This window comes from Aptenodytes forsteri, unplaced genomic scaffold (genome assembly GCF_000699145.1).
Source record: "Aptenodytes forsteri isolate BGI_AS27 unplaced genomic scaffold, ASM69914v1 Scaffold54, whole genome shotgun sequence".
NCBI classification, from domain to species: Eukaryota; Metazoa; Chordata; class Aves; order Sphenisciformes; family Spheniscidae; genus Aptenodytes; species Aptenodytes forsteri.
In genome coordinates, this window is record NW_008796044.1 from 2697927 (window position 1) to 2717123 (window position 19197).

Genomic DNA, 19197 nt, shown 5'->3' on the forward strand with positions numbered 1-19197 from the left:
GCCTCAAAGTGGCTGCCAAATTCTGACAGTGAAGTTTTATGGCAGTTCTCTGACTTCCATACAAAAAGCAACCAAGATTTAAGGAAACTACAAGCTGTTCTTATGCCTTTTATGCTAAAATGAACTCTGAGTGTTAGACTGGTGCAAGCTTTGGTTACCTGTGTAAGGGTCTCTCAGTTTTTCCCCAAATGAGATTTAATTGCAGGTTCTTGCTCTCGGGTTCTTGCAGAGAAACACAGGATTATCAGCCAGGTTTACACAGATGAGCTCTCTGATGTGGTAAAATTGCACAGAAGTTTCTACTCATTTTAGTGTCTAGAACACAGGGATTAGGTATTAGGTATTCCCCAAATGCACTAAAGTTAGCAATAAAGGTTTAAAATGTTATCTATATGTGCTTAAATTGTATAGTTACAAGAAATTGTCTCAATCGCGTCGAATCTACAGACTACACTCAGTAAGATAGATTTTTCAGTGGAAAACTATTCAAAATACACACTTACATAAAGGAACTGGCCATTTTACACAAGCGTGCCTATGGGCACCCTCACACCCAAATGCCTGTCGCAAACAGAGGACAGCCCTCACGACAACACACTTTTTCAGTGTTTTTCAGCCTGCTGCAGATAATCAATTTGTAACTAACTGTGCATGGTGCAGGAACTAAGGACACGCTATCAGGCACGGAAACAATAATTCGGAATGAACACATCAATACCAGTGGGACGCTTCTGTCCACTGTAACGTAACTGAACCTTGCAGCAGCCACCCAGCTTCCAGCACAGCTCTAATACCAGCTTCCCAGCTCTTGAAAGGCTCATGATTCCTTAAAGGCTGGGTTTGTCACATCCCCAGGCAGCGTCTTCTAAAAAATGCAGTGTGTTAAGCAGAGTGTCACCGATGTTGCCTTAAGTACCAGACTAGCTTGTCACTGCCATCTCCACGCTCTTAACAAAGGCACAGTTGGACACACAAAAGCACAGTAATTGAAAGCTGCCTGACAGGAAGGTAGGATGTTGTACAAAAAGGCAGGTGCCAGCCTTTGGGCACCCTGATCTGTCATGTTATTAAATAAAAACAAATAGGCAATGTTCACAAAGCCCCAACTGAAAACAGAGTAGGTAAAAAAAGGCAAAACATCTGTATTGCGCCACAGCTGCAGCATTAGCTCTGGACCAGATATCTTTTTACGGGACAACTTACATTTGATCTGGAAGATGTTAACTGAGACCCTGTTGGATAAGCTTTTACAACCTTCTCTCTCTCTCTAATCCCCGCTGTAAGCTGCCCCCCTCCAGCACCCTCCTGGGGCTCCCGCTGCCTGTGTTCCAGGCCTGGCTCTGGTACGTCCCAACGGCACAACCTTGGCTCAGGCTGCTCAGAAAGCCGCTGAGTTGTGACAAAGAGCTGTGAGAAAGTCTGTAGAAAAATAAGGTGAAAAATATGGAGAGAGGAAGGATTGCTGAGACAGGGATCATTAGTAGCTCAAGAATTTGAGAGGGAGAACACCAACATGGAAAAGCATAAAATCTGAAAGAGGAAAACCCGGGAAGGCTGGCAAGGATGCATTGGGTCGAATGGCTGGTGTTGATGGAGTTGGTGGCCCCAGGGAGCTACAGGAGCCACCTCCTACCTTCCTGACTGGTGCCTGTGTGGCCAAAAAAGATTCTGGGTGCCCTGCAACAGGCGGCGAGCATGCTCACTCAGCCTGTCCTAGTTAGCCAGCAAATAATTGCTTTACCCTTTAAATTTATGCATATCCTTCTTGCGCTATTGTTTATTCTCCAGGAATGCAGCGATGAAACTGCTAGTTAACAGCTAGTGAAAACTAACAGGAATACCTACAGACACAAACACAAAAAATGAGTTACTCTGCATGTGTTACATTAAACGGGAGCAGGATCAATACTGCAGCTATAGGAAGATTTAGGCAGCTCTGAATCAGCTCGAACTATAGGACCTTTCCCTTCTTAAGTGGAAAAACTTGTGTCTGTTCTGCTGTAAAGTTCTGAGTAGTATGTTGCATAGTGCAGTCAAAGTGATGAAATCCAATAATGCCCACATTTGTTATTCCGGTAATGATAATGACAACAGTATTTTGCATTTCAATAGGTCTGTTCATTTTTAGCTTTCTACATCAATTAATGAACACAATTTCAAAACACTTCTATTTGAAAAGGCATACAGGTAAGCTCTTCACTATCTCTTAATTCAACTACTCACTTAACAAGAAAAAAAGAAAAAGTACTAGCAACAGTGCTATTTCAAGTCTATAAATAATAGACTATAAATAATAGAATAGAATAATAGTATAGAATAATAAACTCAAATCTCTAAAATAATTTTATCAGTCTACATGTAAACTTAAAAAATAGAAACCTAAATCACATCGTTTGAGATTAATTTTTTTTAAAATAAAAAGTAACACCCTGAACGTACCTGCCTCTTCCTGTACAGTCACTCATGCTGCCTGTTCACTCTGCGCAACCCAAAACTTAAAAATGCAAATGAACAAGACTGTGAAAACACGCAATTATCTGCAATCTTGAAAAACTTCTTTGAGCTTATGTGTATCCGAGTGGGAGTACATCTAGATTGATTTTCTGAGCCATCATTACATATCCTGCTTTTGTAGTGGTTTCCTTCATCCTTTTTTCTCTCCTATCAGACTCTGCATTTGTTATGAAAACAATACTACAGTAGCCTGCTAAAAATTACCTTTCTCGATATTTTTGGAATTCCTACAAGTACATGGCCCAAATGTGTGTGAAATCCTTGGGGATGCTTTCGACTGTGCTTTACTCAACTCTTTAAACTGTTTTTGATTTTCAGATAGGTCCAGAATCTATCTATGCAGATCCCATTTATTTGGAAAGTCCACACAACCTTCCTGCGACCTTCACATGCAGGAACAAGAGAATGAAGGACTCGGTTCTTGCCCCAGCCCTCAAACTCAGAGGACTGAACTGCTGTAGCATATGTGCCTGTGGCCTTACAGTTTAAGTAAGTGGTAAGAGAAAGCCACATAAGACAAAGCAAAATTAAGAGTGAGGAGTTATTTCACTATTCCAAGTAAGTTGTTTGTTATGCCGAATATATCCTAGAAATTTGCATTAACAAAAGGAAAAGAAATTTTGTTTCACTATTCTGTTCCAGAACATTTTGCATCATGTATGAAGATATCAAAATAGTGAGACATTATTCAAAACAGGCAGACAATTGTGGAGAGCAGCTGTAACTTGGAACTTCAGAAACACATTCAGAAACTTCAAGTTTACATATTCAGTTCAGAAGTTCTGCAGCTCATCTTGACACCCTAATATGGTCAAGCATCCGAATTCAATGTTAACAACATTTCAGATATTTAATTTCTTTCTTTAAAAACAAACAAAACAACCTCAGCACTAAATTCTGCTCTTCATGTACTCTATTCTTGGCTTTTTTGCCATGACTACACATTCAGAAACTTCAGGTTTACATATTCAGTTCAGAAGTTCTGCAGCTCATCTTGACACCCTAATATGGTCGAGCATCCGAATTCAATGTTAACAACATTTCAGATATTTAATTTCTTTCTTTAAAAACAAACAAAACAACCTCAGCACTAAATTCTGCTCTTCATGTACTCTATTCTTGGCTTTTTTGCCATGACTGCTCTAGCCCATGCATAGCCACTGTGTACCGCATTCACTCCGTCACCGCCTGGAAGGCTGCAGCTACAAAAACGCTGAGCTCAGATGTTTCCCTGCTATGATGCCCCATGATTTTGAGTTCACGCGCTGCATTGGTACAGACTGGGACACAGCTCACATCGCTACTCCATCCATTAATCTCCCATTTCTGTCCTAGCTCTCTCTCCTTCGGCTCACCCAGAGTGACTGTGTTGGAATCGGACTGGCAAAGAAAGAAATATAGCTTGAACCCCAGGAGCAGGCAAATATTTTGAAGAGCAACATGGGGAGGAGGAGGGAGGTTTAAGGCTAATTTTCAGATTGCTCAATCTTTAAACTGAACTTTGCTTAAATGACCCCATATTTGGACCACTACTCTTATACTACAGCCCACAAGATCTTCTAAGGAAACAGATTTCATAATCACCATAAAAGTGACCATCATCCTTTCTCCTGAAATACAGGAGAAACATTAGTATGTTACATTCTTGATTGAATCCCAGTAACAGATCCTTGTGAGCAAGCTCAAAGAAATTATAGACATACATACAAAATTATCTTTACAACTAAAAGACTTGGGCTGAAAATATTTCAAAGTATGAGACTAATTATGAGGCTAAAGAATAAGACTAATTTCTATTTAATTTTGTCTTTTTTTCTCTTGGATTAAGTGTTATTAATTATAATGGTACCAACTAAATTAATATCAATATAAAGTACCGGAACAGGCATTAGTACATTAGGCGATCCCAGTCAAACATCCATCCATGAAAGCTCTTCTGTTATCCTCACTCATGAGTCATTCCGTTTTTGACCGGCGCCTGCGGATGGCCCTGTGTGAGGTTCCCGTACCAGAAAGGGCTCTTACAGTGCAAAGAGTGATGCAAACCTTCCTTGCAAAGCCATACCTTTCTCCCTGTGCCCTCAAAGCATTTCAAGCTTTAAAGCAGAGCACTGCCTCTCTAGCTGTCTGGAAGTAATGAGACCCACACCGGGATGTTCAAAGGTAGTATTTTCATCATTCATCCTCTTCGAAAGCGATGATTAAGGAAGCACTAAAAGAACACCTCTTAACTGGAAAATGTAGAAACCAGCACTTTGGAAAGGAGGAGGAGGAGATGGTTTGAAACGGGCTGCAAGAGGACAATAAAAGTTAAAGAGCATTAAACAGCAGCTCCGAGCCTAAAGGTAAAGCAGCTAAGTACTGCAGAAATGAACCATAAAAATAGCACCATAAAAATGCTACGGCGATGCATTACTGCATCCTTAGTTAAAGATATTTCAACCCTTCCATTACGGACCCTTATTTCAAAGAAAACAGAACAATTACATAGCCAGCCTGGGGGCCTGTTGCAGCCATAAAGAAGCAGCAGACTAGGGAAGTCCATATTTGTTTGCCTTGAACCAGAAACAAGCACACTAAAATCAAGCACACATCACTGGAAGTGTTCAAGGTCAGGCTGGACGGGCTCTGAGCAACCTGATCTAGTTTAAGATGTCCCTGCCCACGGCAGCGGGGTTGGACCAGATATCTTTAAAGGTCCCTTCCAACCCAAACCGTTCTATGATTCTAGGATTCTAAAAAAGTGTAATTAGCAACTCCGTATAAGCATTTTGCAATCTTGTAACTCCACTAAAAGCAACAAGCTACTGCAACAGAGCTAAGCATAATTACGTAGAAAATACAGAACCACAAAGGGTACATGGAGACCTGGGGTGTAGTTGCCTGAAGAGGGTACATGACAACATGTGCAAGCAGTAAAAGTATACTTTACATCACAAAGAAAATAAACAAATGTGATTCCCCCCCCATCAATATTGAAACAAAAGGTGGAGAAAGGATATATTTGGAAAATGTGCCCTCTCCAAACAGTCTGAATTTAGCCCAAGCTGCCTAAGACAGCAAAGGAGAGAAGGGAAGGGAAAAACATTCTTACCAGAAAAAAAAATAACAACATGCAGACACACGTTGTATTATTCAATTATTTCCGTGCTTGGTACTGTTAGATAAAGAGACGTCTGGAATCTAAATTGTGATCTGAGTTCTGTAGTGCTGACATAAAGCGTTCCCTCCAGACAGCTCAGGTACTGCTTTTTGTTTCATAATCAGTAATGTGACCACTTGCACATTAATTTCATTTGAGAGCAGAATCTACTGAAGGTAACTGAAAGGTGAAAACTAAAAGTTGTGAAACTCTTTCCTGATAAAGCAGGTGCTGTCAGTGCTGGCTTTGCCTCCTGAGCACTCCGCTACTGAGATTAATGAACTGACAACAAGAAAAAAAAAATTAAAGAGTAGTGCACTGTGAAGAGGCAGTATAAGAGGGATCAATGTTTCACAACAAGGCAAAGCTATAAAGTAAAGACTGAACTAAAAAGTTAGCAAAAAGGTGTCATTCTTTTTTGTGGCTACTGGTATGATTTTAGATGAAATACCAGTTTTAAAGTGAAAGAATTAGAGGCTAATTCTGAAAGTCTCCAATGATTCTGCAGACGTCAATTTCAGCAAAACTCGCTGCAAACCAGAAAAAAAAAAATCATCATCTTCTGAGTTAATACTCTTGTGATGAAACTTGTCATCAAGTCCTGTCAGGTGTGTAATTTCAGAAAAGAAGAAAAATCGATCCTGAAGCAACTCTGGAATAGTCTTAGAACACAGCAATCCTGTCAGGATGTTTTCCAATATCTTAATGCTTGCCTATGACAAACCTATCTACGGAAAAGCTCCAATTAACTGCCGGGTATCTCGCAGCCTCCAAAACCAACAGTATTCACAAAGTAACCTTTTGTCATCAGCATGAATACATATATATATCCCCAGGGGTTTTATGATAAAAAAAAGAAAAGGAGAAGAACCAAAGTTGGTAATGGAATTGATAGTCTCCACATACAGGGAACAGTCACAAAATCAGACAGTACAAGAAAAACAGCCAGGCAAATGCGCAGAGCTGTTTCTCAGGGATGCCAGTATTATGACAAAGAATCATTTTGTGAGTATCCCAAGGAATTCCCTCCATATAAAGTGTTTGGTAAATTGGGACAATCTTAAGCCATCAGAAATGACATATTTCAGGTACCGTTGTACCCAAGAACAACTTCATACGAAAACAGATAGAGAAGGAACAGTAGGGGGTTACTCCACACTAGAATTAAAGGCACGTTATAATCCTGGGCAATGAACGACACAGCACCAACTGGCCCGGCCGACCAACATTTTTATCTTGAGTACTTAGTAATAAATACCAAATCCAGGATGCCAAAATTAAGTTTTAAATAGTAGCAGATGCTTTCACAGAAGCAGCAGTTAAGAGCAGAGCTTCACTCTTAGGGGTTTTTTTGGCCGAAGTTGGCTCCAAACCTTCAGTAAGCGAGGATCCCTTTCCTTTCTTTTTTTGGACATCGCAGGCTTCAGATAACTTGTATTTGCTTTTCAGCCCCCTGACTTCTTCATGGCACCCATGTTACCTTTTCAGCAAAGTAGGGCAATGTGAATGAAGCCTCTTGTGAGTGTTCCAAAACGGCACAGGAGCAGAGACTGGGCACAGACTCCCCGCTCTTTTCAGTCTCATTTTTTCCCCATGGTGCTACAACCACTGATTAACCGCTGGATAACAACAGCCTGGGTGTTGTAAGCTTCAATCCAGCTATACCAGCTCCTCCCAGAGCTCCAAACCAGAAGGCAGTCTTTAATCAAACTCTGGGAGGGACTGGGCTGAGACTGCACAGCGGTGTAACTATACCATACCTCGCTACTCTGGCTGTAATCCAGCAGAGCGGCATTAAATTCCCGGAAGATTGCAATTCAAACGTAACTTCTCAGAAGCTGTGGCAACCAAGCAGCTGAAACCATGGCACGAGACAGTGTTACAAGCAGTCCAGCTCCTCTACCTGTACGCTGCGTTTATAGCTATCTGGGCAAGCAAGAACACCCTACTATTCCAATCACTTTTTTCAGCACCACAATGGCTAATTTTAAATTCTGGGAGATCAGCTTTGCCAGCTCCGCTATTTAAAGCGCAAGTTAAATATGTTTGACATTCCACACCTCAAATGACAACAAACCAGAATATTTAGAACTGCAGCATGTCAGGCATTTATTTATTTATTTATCTGGCAGGCCTAAGTGCTGCACCTTTTCATTTATATGCAACTGTTTGCCCCACGGGCATCAAGCTGTTAACACGTACAGAAGAGATTAAAATGAGCTTGCATGCTGGATGAAAATTAAATTAAAATTATAGTACTGTCACTTTTGAATCTGGGATTGTTTCTCAAGGTCTCACAAAATGCATAATTTCAAATGAGCCTCTGTTATTTCAGGAAAGGCAAAATGTATAATTTTTCAGCAACACAGACAATATGAATTGTAAGTAAGTTGTCCCTGAGCCTGTGAGTAAAACATGCTGTACTAATACCATGAGTTGTGTACGCAAGGATGGTCCAAATGAATAAAAGGCTTTAAAATGGGACATGTGAACAGAGAGATGTCCACCTCTCTATCTTCCCACGCAAAGCACATCAGAGGCTTGTAGGTATTCTAATCTCAGTAACTCCCAATGCTGTGTCAGCCAAAACCATCACTGACACAAAGTGAACGAAATCCCATCTCCTAACAAGCCAGGCGGTTTTCTCTGTGCACCTCAGAGAACCGTGCAGTGGCACCCCCCCAGGGGTGTCCATCCACGCGACCCACCTGGTCTCGAGCGGGACGCTGCTGTTGAGCACCCAGCTGTCCTGGAGCTGCACGGACTCGGGGGTGGTGGCCAGGTCGTTGGGTGCGGGAGCGGGTGCATGGATCTGGTTCCGGCGATTTGTGAGCGAGTTCCTGTTGAGGGAGTTGGCAGAAGAATGATGATGGGACAGGGAATGGTTGTGAGGAGGAGGGAGAGGCGGCCTCAGCGTTGACTGGCTGTGGTGATTTGAAGGGCCTAAAATAGAAAAGAAAAATAAATCACAAATGTGTGTTGATGATACTATTCTCCCTGGCATTTTCAAGGGACCACTGCCTGGAAAAAAAAGCCAAACCCTGCAAACAGGAAACTAAGCCTGCATGCCTTTTGGACCTGTAGGCATTAAAACATGGTTAAATCAGATCAGTGATTATTAGAGATCAGAGATATAAAACAGTGTTTTGAGGTTGCACAGTTGGGATGTTCGCGAAGACTGTATTTAGATTTGAAAATACTCCTTTATGGATTCTCCCTGGAGAAAGGCTCCTCCGTGGAGGAGCCAGGACAGCCGTCTAGCTTGACCGTGCTGTACATCCACCCAGAGGAACTTTTTCCTCCCTGTTTCTATCAGGGATTTCAAGGAGATGAACCTTAATGGATTAAAACCAGCTTTTGAGAATATGGTCTTTAGGCTTCTATACAACTTAATCAGAGATCTCAATCTGTCACTCGCTGTTATTTTACCAATCAGCTTCAAACGAACAGTATTTGTGCCAGTGAAAGAAGATTAAACTCCAAATATGAAAGGAGAGCAACAATGCAATGATGATATCTTTCATGTTCTTCCATGTGATCAGGATTTGGCCCGTATTTTTCTATTTAGCAATGCCACAAACACACACCAAGATCTGAAAATTATGCTACTCTTTCAGCCTCTTTCATTGAAAAATGACAGATCATGTTTTTTAGAGATAAAGAAGGTTATACACTTTTCTCGTTCTTTAAGTACTGACATGTTTGCATTGATAATGAAAATAAATTTTTCTAATCAATAAGGCAAGTGGATTAAAATAAAAAGCACATTAGAAGCAAATAGAATAAGCAGGTGTCATTCTAGCATAGTCACTTTTCTAAACATAAATGCAGAATGGTAAATAAGTTTAAGTCCCATTTTATATGTTGCAATAATTTAATTCTAATAAAAATAGCAAAAGAGATTAAAGAAAACAAACACTGTAAGTGTATTATGAACCGCATGCTTTAGTCATTAGATCAAGTTGTAGTTTTCTAGTGAACAATAATCAGAAAAAGTAGTATTAGTGAAATGATAATTATAATGATGTATGTTTGTTTTTAGAAACCGAAGCACATTCTGTACTTAATGAATCAAACAATAAAAGAAAACATCACAAGGGGAAACCATTTGCAGCTAGACTGATCTATTTTTATATGAAACAATGAAGTATAGAAAAACTGCTGAACTGATCAATTAACTGTAAGTTAATTAAGGCCAATATTAAAAAAAAAAAAACAACCAAAACAAACCCACCCCCAAAAACAACAAACCATTCAAGGGGGGCTAATCCCAACTGAGAATCAGGCCACGCAGCCAGGAACTGAAATCGGTGCATCATTTCAAGCTTCCGAATGCTACAGTTCTTACCAAAACACCTTTCATGGTCAGGGGGATATTTTAGACTCTCATATCAAGCCATCCAAGAGAGGAGAAGTAACCATCTCTTTTCTTTTGTATAGGGCAAACCACACGACATTGCAGCTCAAACACTGGCGATCAGAGGGGCGAGCTGGCACGGCACCCCAAGCCGCAGCAGCGACCGTGTCTTGCCTGGTCCCGAGCGCCCCTGGGACCAGCTCCTCACCTGGCACTGCTCGGCCGACTGCCCGCCCCAGGGAAAAGCAATGAAAACGCCTACCCCTAACAGCAATCCAACCAGGGAACAGAAAGAGAACAGAGTTTTTTGGAGGGAGATCATTAATTTTCTCACGCGTTTCTGTGGGCCTGGGGAAGCACAGGCCGATGAAGAGACAGACAGGTTTACGGGGACTTGCGCAGGGCAAGTAGAAGTTGTCCTGTGACAAGAAATGTTAAGGAGGGAATGGTAATAAATTCTGCATCCTTCACATGCTGCTTTAAATCTGCACAGAAGTTTCTTCATCTTTTTTGAATGTCTGTTGCCTGAATGCTCACCCTATGGTAGTGTCAACTGCTTTAAATACAAAGACACCTTTCATGAACACATCCTAAATTTTAGAGCCATCATATGTGCTGCTCTCCTCACTATCCTTGCCTCAGCTATGTCTTACCTAAGCTTGGAAGAGACTGTTTAGCCCAGCAAACTTAGTGTTTAAAACCCCCATTTGGACCTCCTAAAACCTACACTAGGTCCTGTGCCATTCCCGAACAGCATGTGGAGAAAGACACAGCAGGAAGAAAATGTGTTTGGACAATATCCACACGCATAGAAGCTTAAGTGGAATTACTCTCCTAGTCTGTGTTCTGGCTTTAAACAACGCATGTTTGGATTTCAATAAGTGGATATTTATGAGTGATAAAATACAAACGTGTGCCCTTGTGTTAAAAATTACTTCAGAAGATTCACGTGCTTCATATTTTCTCAACTTATTTTGGATGCAGCTTTTCCTTTTGGAGGATAAATATGGAAAAGTCACACTCACATAAACAAAAAAGTTTTGCTCCGAGAGACACAGCAGTGCCAGCTATATAAAGACTCTGAATCTTGCAACCATAAAATCATAGAGGCTGTTCTTAAAAGTGAGCCAACCGTACATCAATAAGAATGAACAGAATTTCTGTAACATTAAGGACGCAAGAACTGAATTCAAGTTACCACAAATTAATTTAATCTGCCTCAAGACTCCGTTCCCACACAGTAAATAAAATGTACTGCACAAAAGCTGTGCATAAGTAACTGAACATATACTGCAGCTGCAAAACCTCAGAAATCTGGTGTAAGATGAATGTAGCATTGAATATAGAATAATAAAACAAATACCAACATCAACATCATATAGATATTATATAGTTTATATTAAAACATATAAAAGCTTATATATATAAAAAGTACTAACTAGGGAGCATGCAAACACACTCATCTATATATGAGAGAGATAAAAGCTTAATACACTGCTTCTTCATAAACCTGTTTAAATGAATCAAAAGCAGAAGCTGAACACCATTGAACTTGCCAGGGATATAAAATTGGATTCACATCTGAACACTTCTTCATGAGCATCTTTGCCTAAATTAAAACTTCAACAGCAGTACCTGCAAATCTGCTGAGCTCAGAAGTTCAGAAAAGCAAATCACTTGTCCTGTAATAAAAGGATCGGCAGCCTAAAGGACTGGCACAACGTACTTTACAATATGACATGCTCTGTGGCCTCTTGCCGATCGCTTTATTATTTGGAAGCTTAAACACAGTAAGTAGTTTGGTGGAGTACAGCTGGCTTTTTACATCAGGAAAGAGATTTCATTTTTGATATAGCAGTTGCCAATATTGGTTTGGGGAAAAATACTGAAGAAATTATGCCTTTTCTCAATTATTACATGAATTAGGGGTTTCACCAGAATACACTATACAATCTCAAACATTTCGGATTTAAGGAGAAGTCTCTTAAAACCACGATGAAAATCAGAGAACTGGAAATCTGAAATACTGGTACCCTCCACGTTTTGGCTTTTTTTATTTCTTAATTTCTGATTTAAAGTCACAAATAGACAAACATACCTAATTCAAATGAATTTTAGTACACATTGATTGTGCTGAGCACTTATGAAAAATCAGGGCCTGATGACCATATAATCAACACGCGATTCTTCAAGAGATCTTACTGCCGTCAAGAATATCAGCAATGCTCATTTCAAATGTGCAAATTAGAAGCTGAGTGAGGATAAATTGTGTTCTAATTAAGTAATCTGAGAATACAAAGTCTGATCTACATATCTTTGAAGTAATCATAAGCTATCCAATTGACTTATTTGGGTTTAATCAGAACCAAAATGCTAAAAAAGAAAAAAAAAAGATGTTTTGCTCTGTTCATTCTTTTATCCAGTAAAACAATTAAACAAATCAGGCTAGCACAGAGGTAAAATTCAGCTAAAGAAAGATGCAAAATAGCACTTGTCTCCTTAAAAACAAACAAGCAAAAAACCACCAAAAAACTAGCCTGAGCATAATCCTGTCACTATGGTCTTCCCTTCTTTTGCATACACGAGAGAGACTAAAGGATCTGCAGCCCAAAGTACAACCCCATGGCCCTTGCCCTGCTGTACACGACGCAGGCTGAAAGCAGGAGCGCCACGGGAAGCGCTGTGTGATGGGCAGCCGCCGCAGAGCCCTTGGGAGCCTGTGCCGCTGCATCGTAACAGTCTTATTCTGGCACGAGCCTGGCAACCTCAGGGATCAGGAAAAGCCACCGGCTGTCACAGCGTTACAGGTACAATAACGATGGCCGCGTGCTCCTGAGCACACATTTCCAAACACCACTTCTCAGCTATTTTTGCAGTTCAAACGTTGCCTAGAATATGAAGTGAAACTTCAGATCTGCTTTAACATGGTCAAATTATTTTTCAAAGTTCTTCCAAGGCTTTGGTATGCTCACTTAACACATGCGCTACATCCATGCAATACAACGATCTGAGGAGAACAAGTTAATCTCCCACCTCGGAGATTAAATTCAAAGCAGAATCAGCAGTATCCCTAATCTAAGCAAAGCAATCGCTTCCCTGCATCCCAGTTCTTCGTCAATACTACCTTAAAAAGTAATGTAGATTGTATCTTAGTTGTGCTGAATGAGCCTCTGTGCCATGATTAAATGCTAAAGAGACACATAAATGCCTCCTCATTAATTCTTTTCACAAAAGAACTAAAAGCAAAAAACCAAACATATATTATTTTTCTGAAATGAATAATGATGCAGCTATTTCCCTATACATCTGAACAATACAAATATTGAACACAAAGATAACAAACCTGATGCATTGAAAGAAAAAATGAATTAAGTAAACCCACAGCAAAACCTTGTTAGCCAGCATTAGAAACCCAGTCTTCAACATTCCTAGTTCTTTATTCAAATAACTCTACCACACTGTTTTCTCAAGGAAACCACATCATCTGCTATCACAATGAGTAACAGGTTTTTCACAGAACCACAGGGCCACCTTCCAAGCTAAATTCATTTTCAAAGGCAGATCACATTACGTAGAGTCAGGAAGAAAAGAAAGCATTGAAACACCCAGGAATATAATACAGTATCAGAAGGAGCTGCCGTCTCCATGGCCAGCTTTCACCCTGGGATTTCAGCCTTCATTTGAGTTTGGCGGGGTGGGACCAGGGTTCCTTCCCAAACAATACAGACTCTGTTTTATGCTGTGTCTGCTTCAGTTCTTCTGTTTGTTTGCTTTAATTCTCTAAATTATTTTGTGCAAGGCCATAGTTAAATGGAATCTAAATGTTCTGAAAATGTTTTCAACATGTGCTGTAAAGAAGCAAGTTATCTCGCTCATAACCACAGATATCATTAATTCTCTCTCTTGTTGTTGTGAACCCAAAACATTTGCCAGGTGTTCCTTCTTTTGTCCACATGTTTTTACAGTGTTTGAGGCAAGAATAGGTTGAATGACTGGCTGTCACCCCAGACTGTACATCTCAAACTGAAAATTCAGTAAACGTGCGGTATAAAATTGTAAGTCACTTATCAGTCTCTGCCAGTGCACTGCAGCCATCTCCTCAGCACAATATTAGAATAGAAAATTAAATGTTGCTGTGGCAAAAAGAAACAACAAAAAGACAAACAAAAAATACCCTATTGCTTACCCACAACATCCAGATAATCACAGAAAAGGGGAAAGGTGGTTTAATGGATAAAGTCTAGGATTTTGTCATAGTTTCTATGTCCTAATCTGACTGAGGCAACCCTGGAACGATAGTGGCCGAATCACTTGTTATCTATAAGCGTCTTTATCCATACCCTTCACAGGAGTGCTGAAGGTAAATTACCTTACCACTTACAAGGCAATCAGATACTACTGCAGCATGAGCCAGTCAAATGGTTTGGTCTGCGGCTCCCAGCCTGCGGGGCACGAGTTCATCACATGGGAGGCAGAAGCAGCAGCAAACAAATTAACTCTGCCAGACCTGAGCTGCTGCTGCGTACATGGAGCGCGACTGCTACTCCGTCACGCTCCTGAAACCAGAGGTGCTGAGGCGCTTTGTGCAGACATCCAAGTGCATCTGCCTGCTTGGAGCAGGAATATCAGCTTGTTCTCAGCATTGCTGGAGCCAAAGAAATGGCAGATTTGGTCTTTGTACCGGATGGGCTGGTTGGTTGTGAAGAAGTGGTGTGCATACTCATGCAAGCAAAGGCAAAGAAGTAGGACACTTCACCAGGAGTCTAACCTGAGGGTTTACAGTCATATAACCAATTTTCTCAAGTAAGGGTCACCTACAAAAAGGTTAAAAACCACTGCCTTACAAAATAGTACTATCTGAGATACCATGTACTAATTATATTTGCTGAAATACATCACTTAAATATTCATTATCACACTGCCTGAGGTGCACTGGCTGCATAAAATAATGGCTAGCCAATGGCAAAACACATTGCTTTAATAATAATGCATTAGGTGGACTCAGTGTCCTGTGATGCCTTTATATATGTATATGTGTGTGTGTATATTAAGATAGGCATACTATTACCATTTTTACATATCATAAAAATGAGTCAGAGGTTAAAGAAAAGAGTCTTCTTTCCAATTAAAAAACAATCTATGCATTTCACATCTTTTCCAACCAACCTTTTTCTTTAGTTTTCCAATAGTGAAACAGATATAAAACATATTTCAGAGAGACTAAGGGTGTATTTTCTTCTTTAGCTTAGATATATGACTTTTGTCTGAAGAAGGCACTGATGTAAGAACTAAAAAGAAAAGCGTACATATATATTTCTAAGCAATAAAGTTCATCATTACCATCATCATTACCATGGAACATTACAGTGCAGAGTGCTAAATGTTGCTCTATAGACTTGGTTCCGCAGGATGGGAAAGAGTTGAACCCTATCTAGAGACTTACACAAACCCTCTCCAAAGCTTACACGATCTGATACACCAAGAATCACACCAAAGAGAAAGTGAAGACATACATTTTTCTGAACAACATGCAGAAACTTCTGAACAGAAATATTTAGGCCAGCATTGTAAGCCTGGTGACATTTTCTGTATCGGAGTACAGCTTGAAAACTGCTGTTTCCCTGGATGGTCCAAGGGGGAGCCTGAAAATTTTCATAGTGACATAAGAATAGTTGTACTGTAATCTCTAATTCATTGTGAGTCTGGAGTCAGGTGCAATAGAAAGTCACCCCTGAAGCTATAACAGCAGTACTTTGGATTTTACATAACCCAGTCAGGTAGCACACAAAGGTGTTTTCCAAGAGGGCAAAAGAAATGCTAGTCACAAGTGTTTTTATGCAACACGTTATCTTGATTATTTCAGAAACGTCACAGAATGTATTCCACATTGTCCAAAATAATCTTTTTTTTTTTTTTTTGCTAAACCTAACCTCATAAAATTTTATACAAGAAAGAGTCTCTCCAAATAAATTACTGAAAGTAACTGTGTCAGAGAGAAGATCTAATAGGAGACAGATCTCAGCGATGCCTAGGTGAGCTTTTAACAGATCAGCCTTCCAGGTATTGCAGATCGTTTAAGAAGGAAAGGTCTATCAGCACAGTAACAATTTTGAATTCTTCTGTTGCTCTAAGAGTCTGTAATGTCAAGTCTCACCACTGAGAAGTTTGGCAGCTGAACTATTAATGAAACTAAATATATTGAACAGGGCTTTCAGCATCAAGTAATTTCTCTGTTTCTCAGGCAATATTATCATCACTTCCCAGCAGCACTAACTTTTGTCAACTGCCGAATTTTTTTATTATTCCATCTTATACTACTGCCTTGGGATGATTCAACATAATGCATACTGCACACCAATCTAGATTTTTTTTCGGTTCAATAGCAGCATCAACAAAAATACACTAGTTTTCTTGTTTAAAAGAAAAAAAAATGTTCTATCTTACTACAAAGCTCTTCCATGGGTTTTCAGGGTTAGAGCATTTTTTTCAGAAATATTTACAATATTACCCCTTCAGCCCAAAGAAAACATGAAAATAATAATTAAATACAGTTTTTCCTTTAGACTGAACCACCTGATAATCAAATGGTGGAAATAAACACTGATATATAAGAACCATTAACATGAAGACTTACTGACATATACCAGCAAATACAAGGTTCCTGGAGGAGCTTCCTGGGACAATTCAATTTCACAACTCCTGGGAAGCCAGTTATTTACTACCTGGACCATCTGTTTCCCAACATGTAGAACAGGTAAAAATACTTTGTGTAGACTATATGGAAAAAGTAAGAGGAATGTTGCATAATGCTGTGGTAAAGAAAAGCAAATATAATGCAATGTATATGTTGCATCAAAACAGACTTTTCAATAGGTTATTTCTCTTTTTAAAAGCAGGCAAGATACAAAAAGTACAAGAAAAAAATCAAGCATTTGTCTGCCTCCAGGGTACCGCAAGCTGCAATACTACATGACTGGCATTTCTTCAAACCAGTTGAATTTGGTTTGAATTCTTTATTGGTTGGTATCGGACAAAAAAAAAGTCACAAATCATTCAAATAAGAAGTCCTGTCAAAGTTGCCTGACTTTTCAAGGTACCAGAGAGGTTAACTTTAGCTACCACAAACAACAGGTTCTGTTATTCAGAATATGAAACCATGGGTTAATGAGTAAAAATACAGGGTATAATAAGGTGGTGTATGAAAGCCCTCACACAGTTTAGCACCCCACAGCAAATGAGCCAACATTAAGCCAGCAGTCCTTATAAAAGTTTTGAATTGGAGTTTTTAGTGTGTGAAGGGAAAAAACCCCAAAAAGTAAAAAACAACTATACCCCCAGTCACACATTATGAAACAGAAAAATCAATACAGGAGAATTTCAGCTATGAAAATGATCGGTCTGTGTCACTGGGTGCTGCCACTGGGCTATAACTTCTCAAAATACGACGTCTGATGTGACCGGCTTTCAGGGGCTGATCCCAATCCCCGTCACCTACAGCCTCGGTGCCATGCGGGTGCCTGGCAACCTACAGCCCTTGACCCTCAACACAGCAGAGCTAAGGGAAAGCCAGGCCCGAGCGGATGCCAGCAGGCATTGCCCAGGGATCAAAGGACTCCGAGCACCGGTCAGAGCGGAGCCGCCAGCGCAGCTGAGCTGAGACCAAGCCAGCATGAGGAACGTCAGCGCTGGTCTGGGAACCACCTCCCCACACCTGAGGGGCAAGGTATGCCGCTTTGGGCACAGCTCCATGCTAAGAGCAAAAAGCTTTCAGACTGCAGCTGGCTCTCAGTCAGCTCAGAGACCAGGAAAATTAGCTGACTAACACCATTGTGATGAGGCACCCACTGAGTTTATGCTGTCCAGCAATCCTCTCAATAGTACCCCATCAAATACTTAACTGCTGCTACATTTACCTTGAACAAGTTTACTACAAGCTAGAAAAACACTCTCCAGCACAGCAGAAATGAAGCAGCCCACTGGAAACTGACTGGCTGGAGAAGACCAAGTGTTGTCTTATCTAAATAGCATTACCAACATCTTGCAGAAACTTAATCCTCATCAAGACGTTAAACCTCAGTGCAACTCTCTATTACATGAGCTTGAAGAGGCTCTCAGAATAAGGCTGTGCATCTTTCTTCTTTTTTTTTGTTGTTAAAATACACCTGTCTAATCACTTACGATTAGTGAAAAAGAAAACGCCGTCACTACTCATCCTCTGGCCCTGTGCTGCTCGCTTATCTGACATCCTCTGCCCAGTTTACCCAGCCTACCTCTGATGCCATAATTACAATGCAACTATAAGCTTTGGGCTGCCACTTTAAATACACAGTGTTCTTAATTCTCCAGCATGGAGAAGGCAATCGAATGTACAACCTGAAGGGACTGTGTAATCATACTGGCAGACACCAAACACTGAAGTGGTCCCACATTACTAGAACAAACAGAACGCAGGGGAAGTGTAATGTCTTTCGGCAATGCTACTTGTTCCCAGTGTCAAGGGGAGAGCAAGTGCACAGTCCTACCCATTATCTATACAGCATACATTTTTGAAAACACAGCTTCACCACAGGTAATAAGATAAACATCATCTTTACCTGTCCTTCTTTGTCTCAAGGCCATTATTTTATTTTTCTGAGAAGACCAGAAATGCAAAGAGGCTCAAGTAAAGAGCCATAGAAATATGGTATTAATTAAGCAATGAGGGAACAGATTCCATTTTCTATTTAAGCTATAAAATTAGCTATGATAATTGAATTACATAGTGTTTCTTCCTTCAGAATGTCTGAGACCACCACGGTACTAAGTGGAGTTTAGTACTGTGAAAAGAAAGAGGGAGAACCGCTCTCAGATGCAATGCTGTATTAACAGTAATGATAGTGGCAATATTAAAGAATCATAGAATCATAGAATACCAGCTTGGAAGGGACCTCAAGGATCATCTGGTCCAACCTTTCTTGGCAAAAGCACGGTCTAGACAAGATGGCCCAGCACCCTGTCCAGCTGAATCTTAACAGTGTCCAATGTTGGGGAATCCACCACTTCCCTGGGGAGATTATTCCAATGGCTGATTGTTCTCATTGTGAAAAATTTTCCCCTTGTGCCCAGTGGGAATCTCCCCAGGAGTAACTTGTACCCATTACCCCTCGCCTTTTCCATGTGACTCCTTGTAAAAAGGGAGTCTCCA

General features: G+C 40.4%; 1 protein-coding gene across 3 annotated transcripts in view; it reads right to left on the bottom strand.

The window, feature by feature from the left end:
* TENM2 (teneurin transmembrane protein 2) overlaps nucleotides 1-19197 on the bottom strand; it is a 600599-nt gene that overhangs the window by 203474 nt on the left and 377928 nt on the right. For all 3 annotated transcript variants that reach the window (XM_009285708.1, XM_009285709.2, XM_009285710.1), the window contains one exon: nucleotides 8365-8599. In XM_009285708.1, the coding sequence (XP_009283983.1) occupies nucleotides 8365-8599 (235 nt within the window). The remainder of the gene's footprint in view (nucleotides 1-8364; nucleotides 8600-19197) is intronic.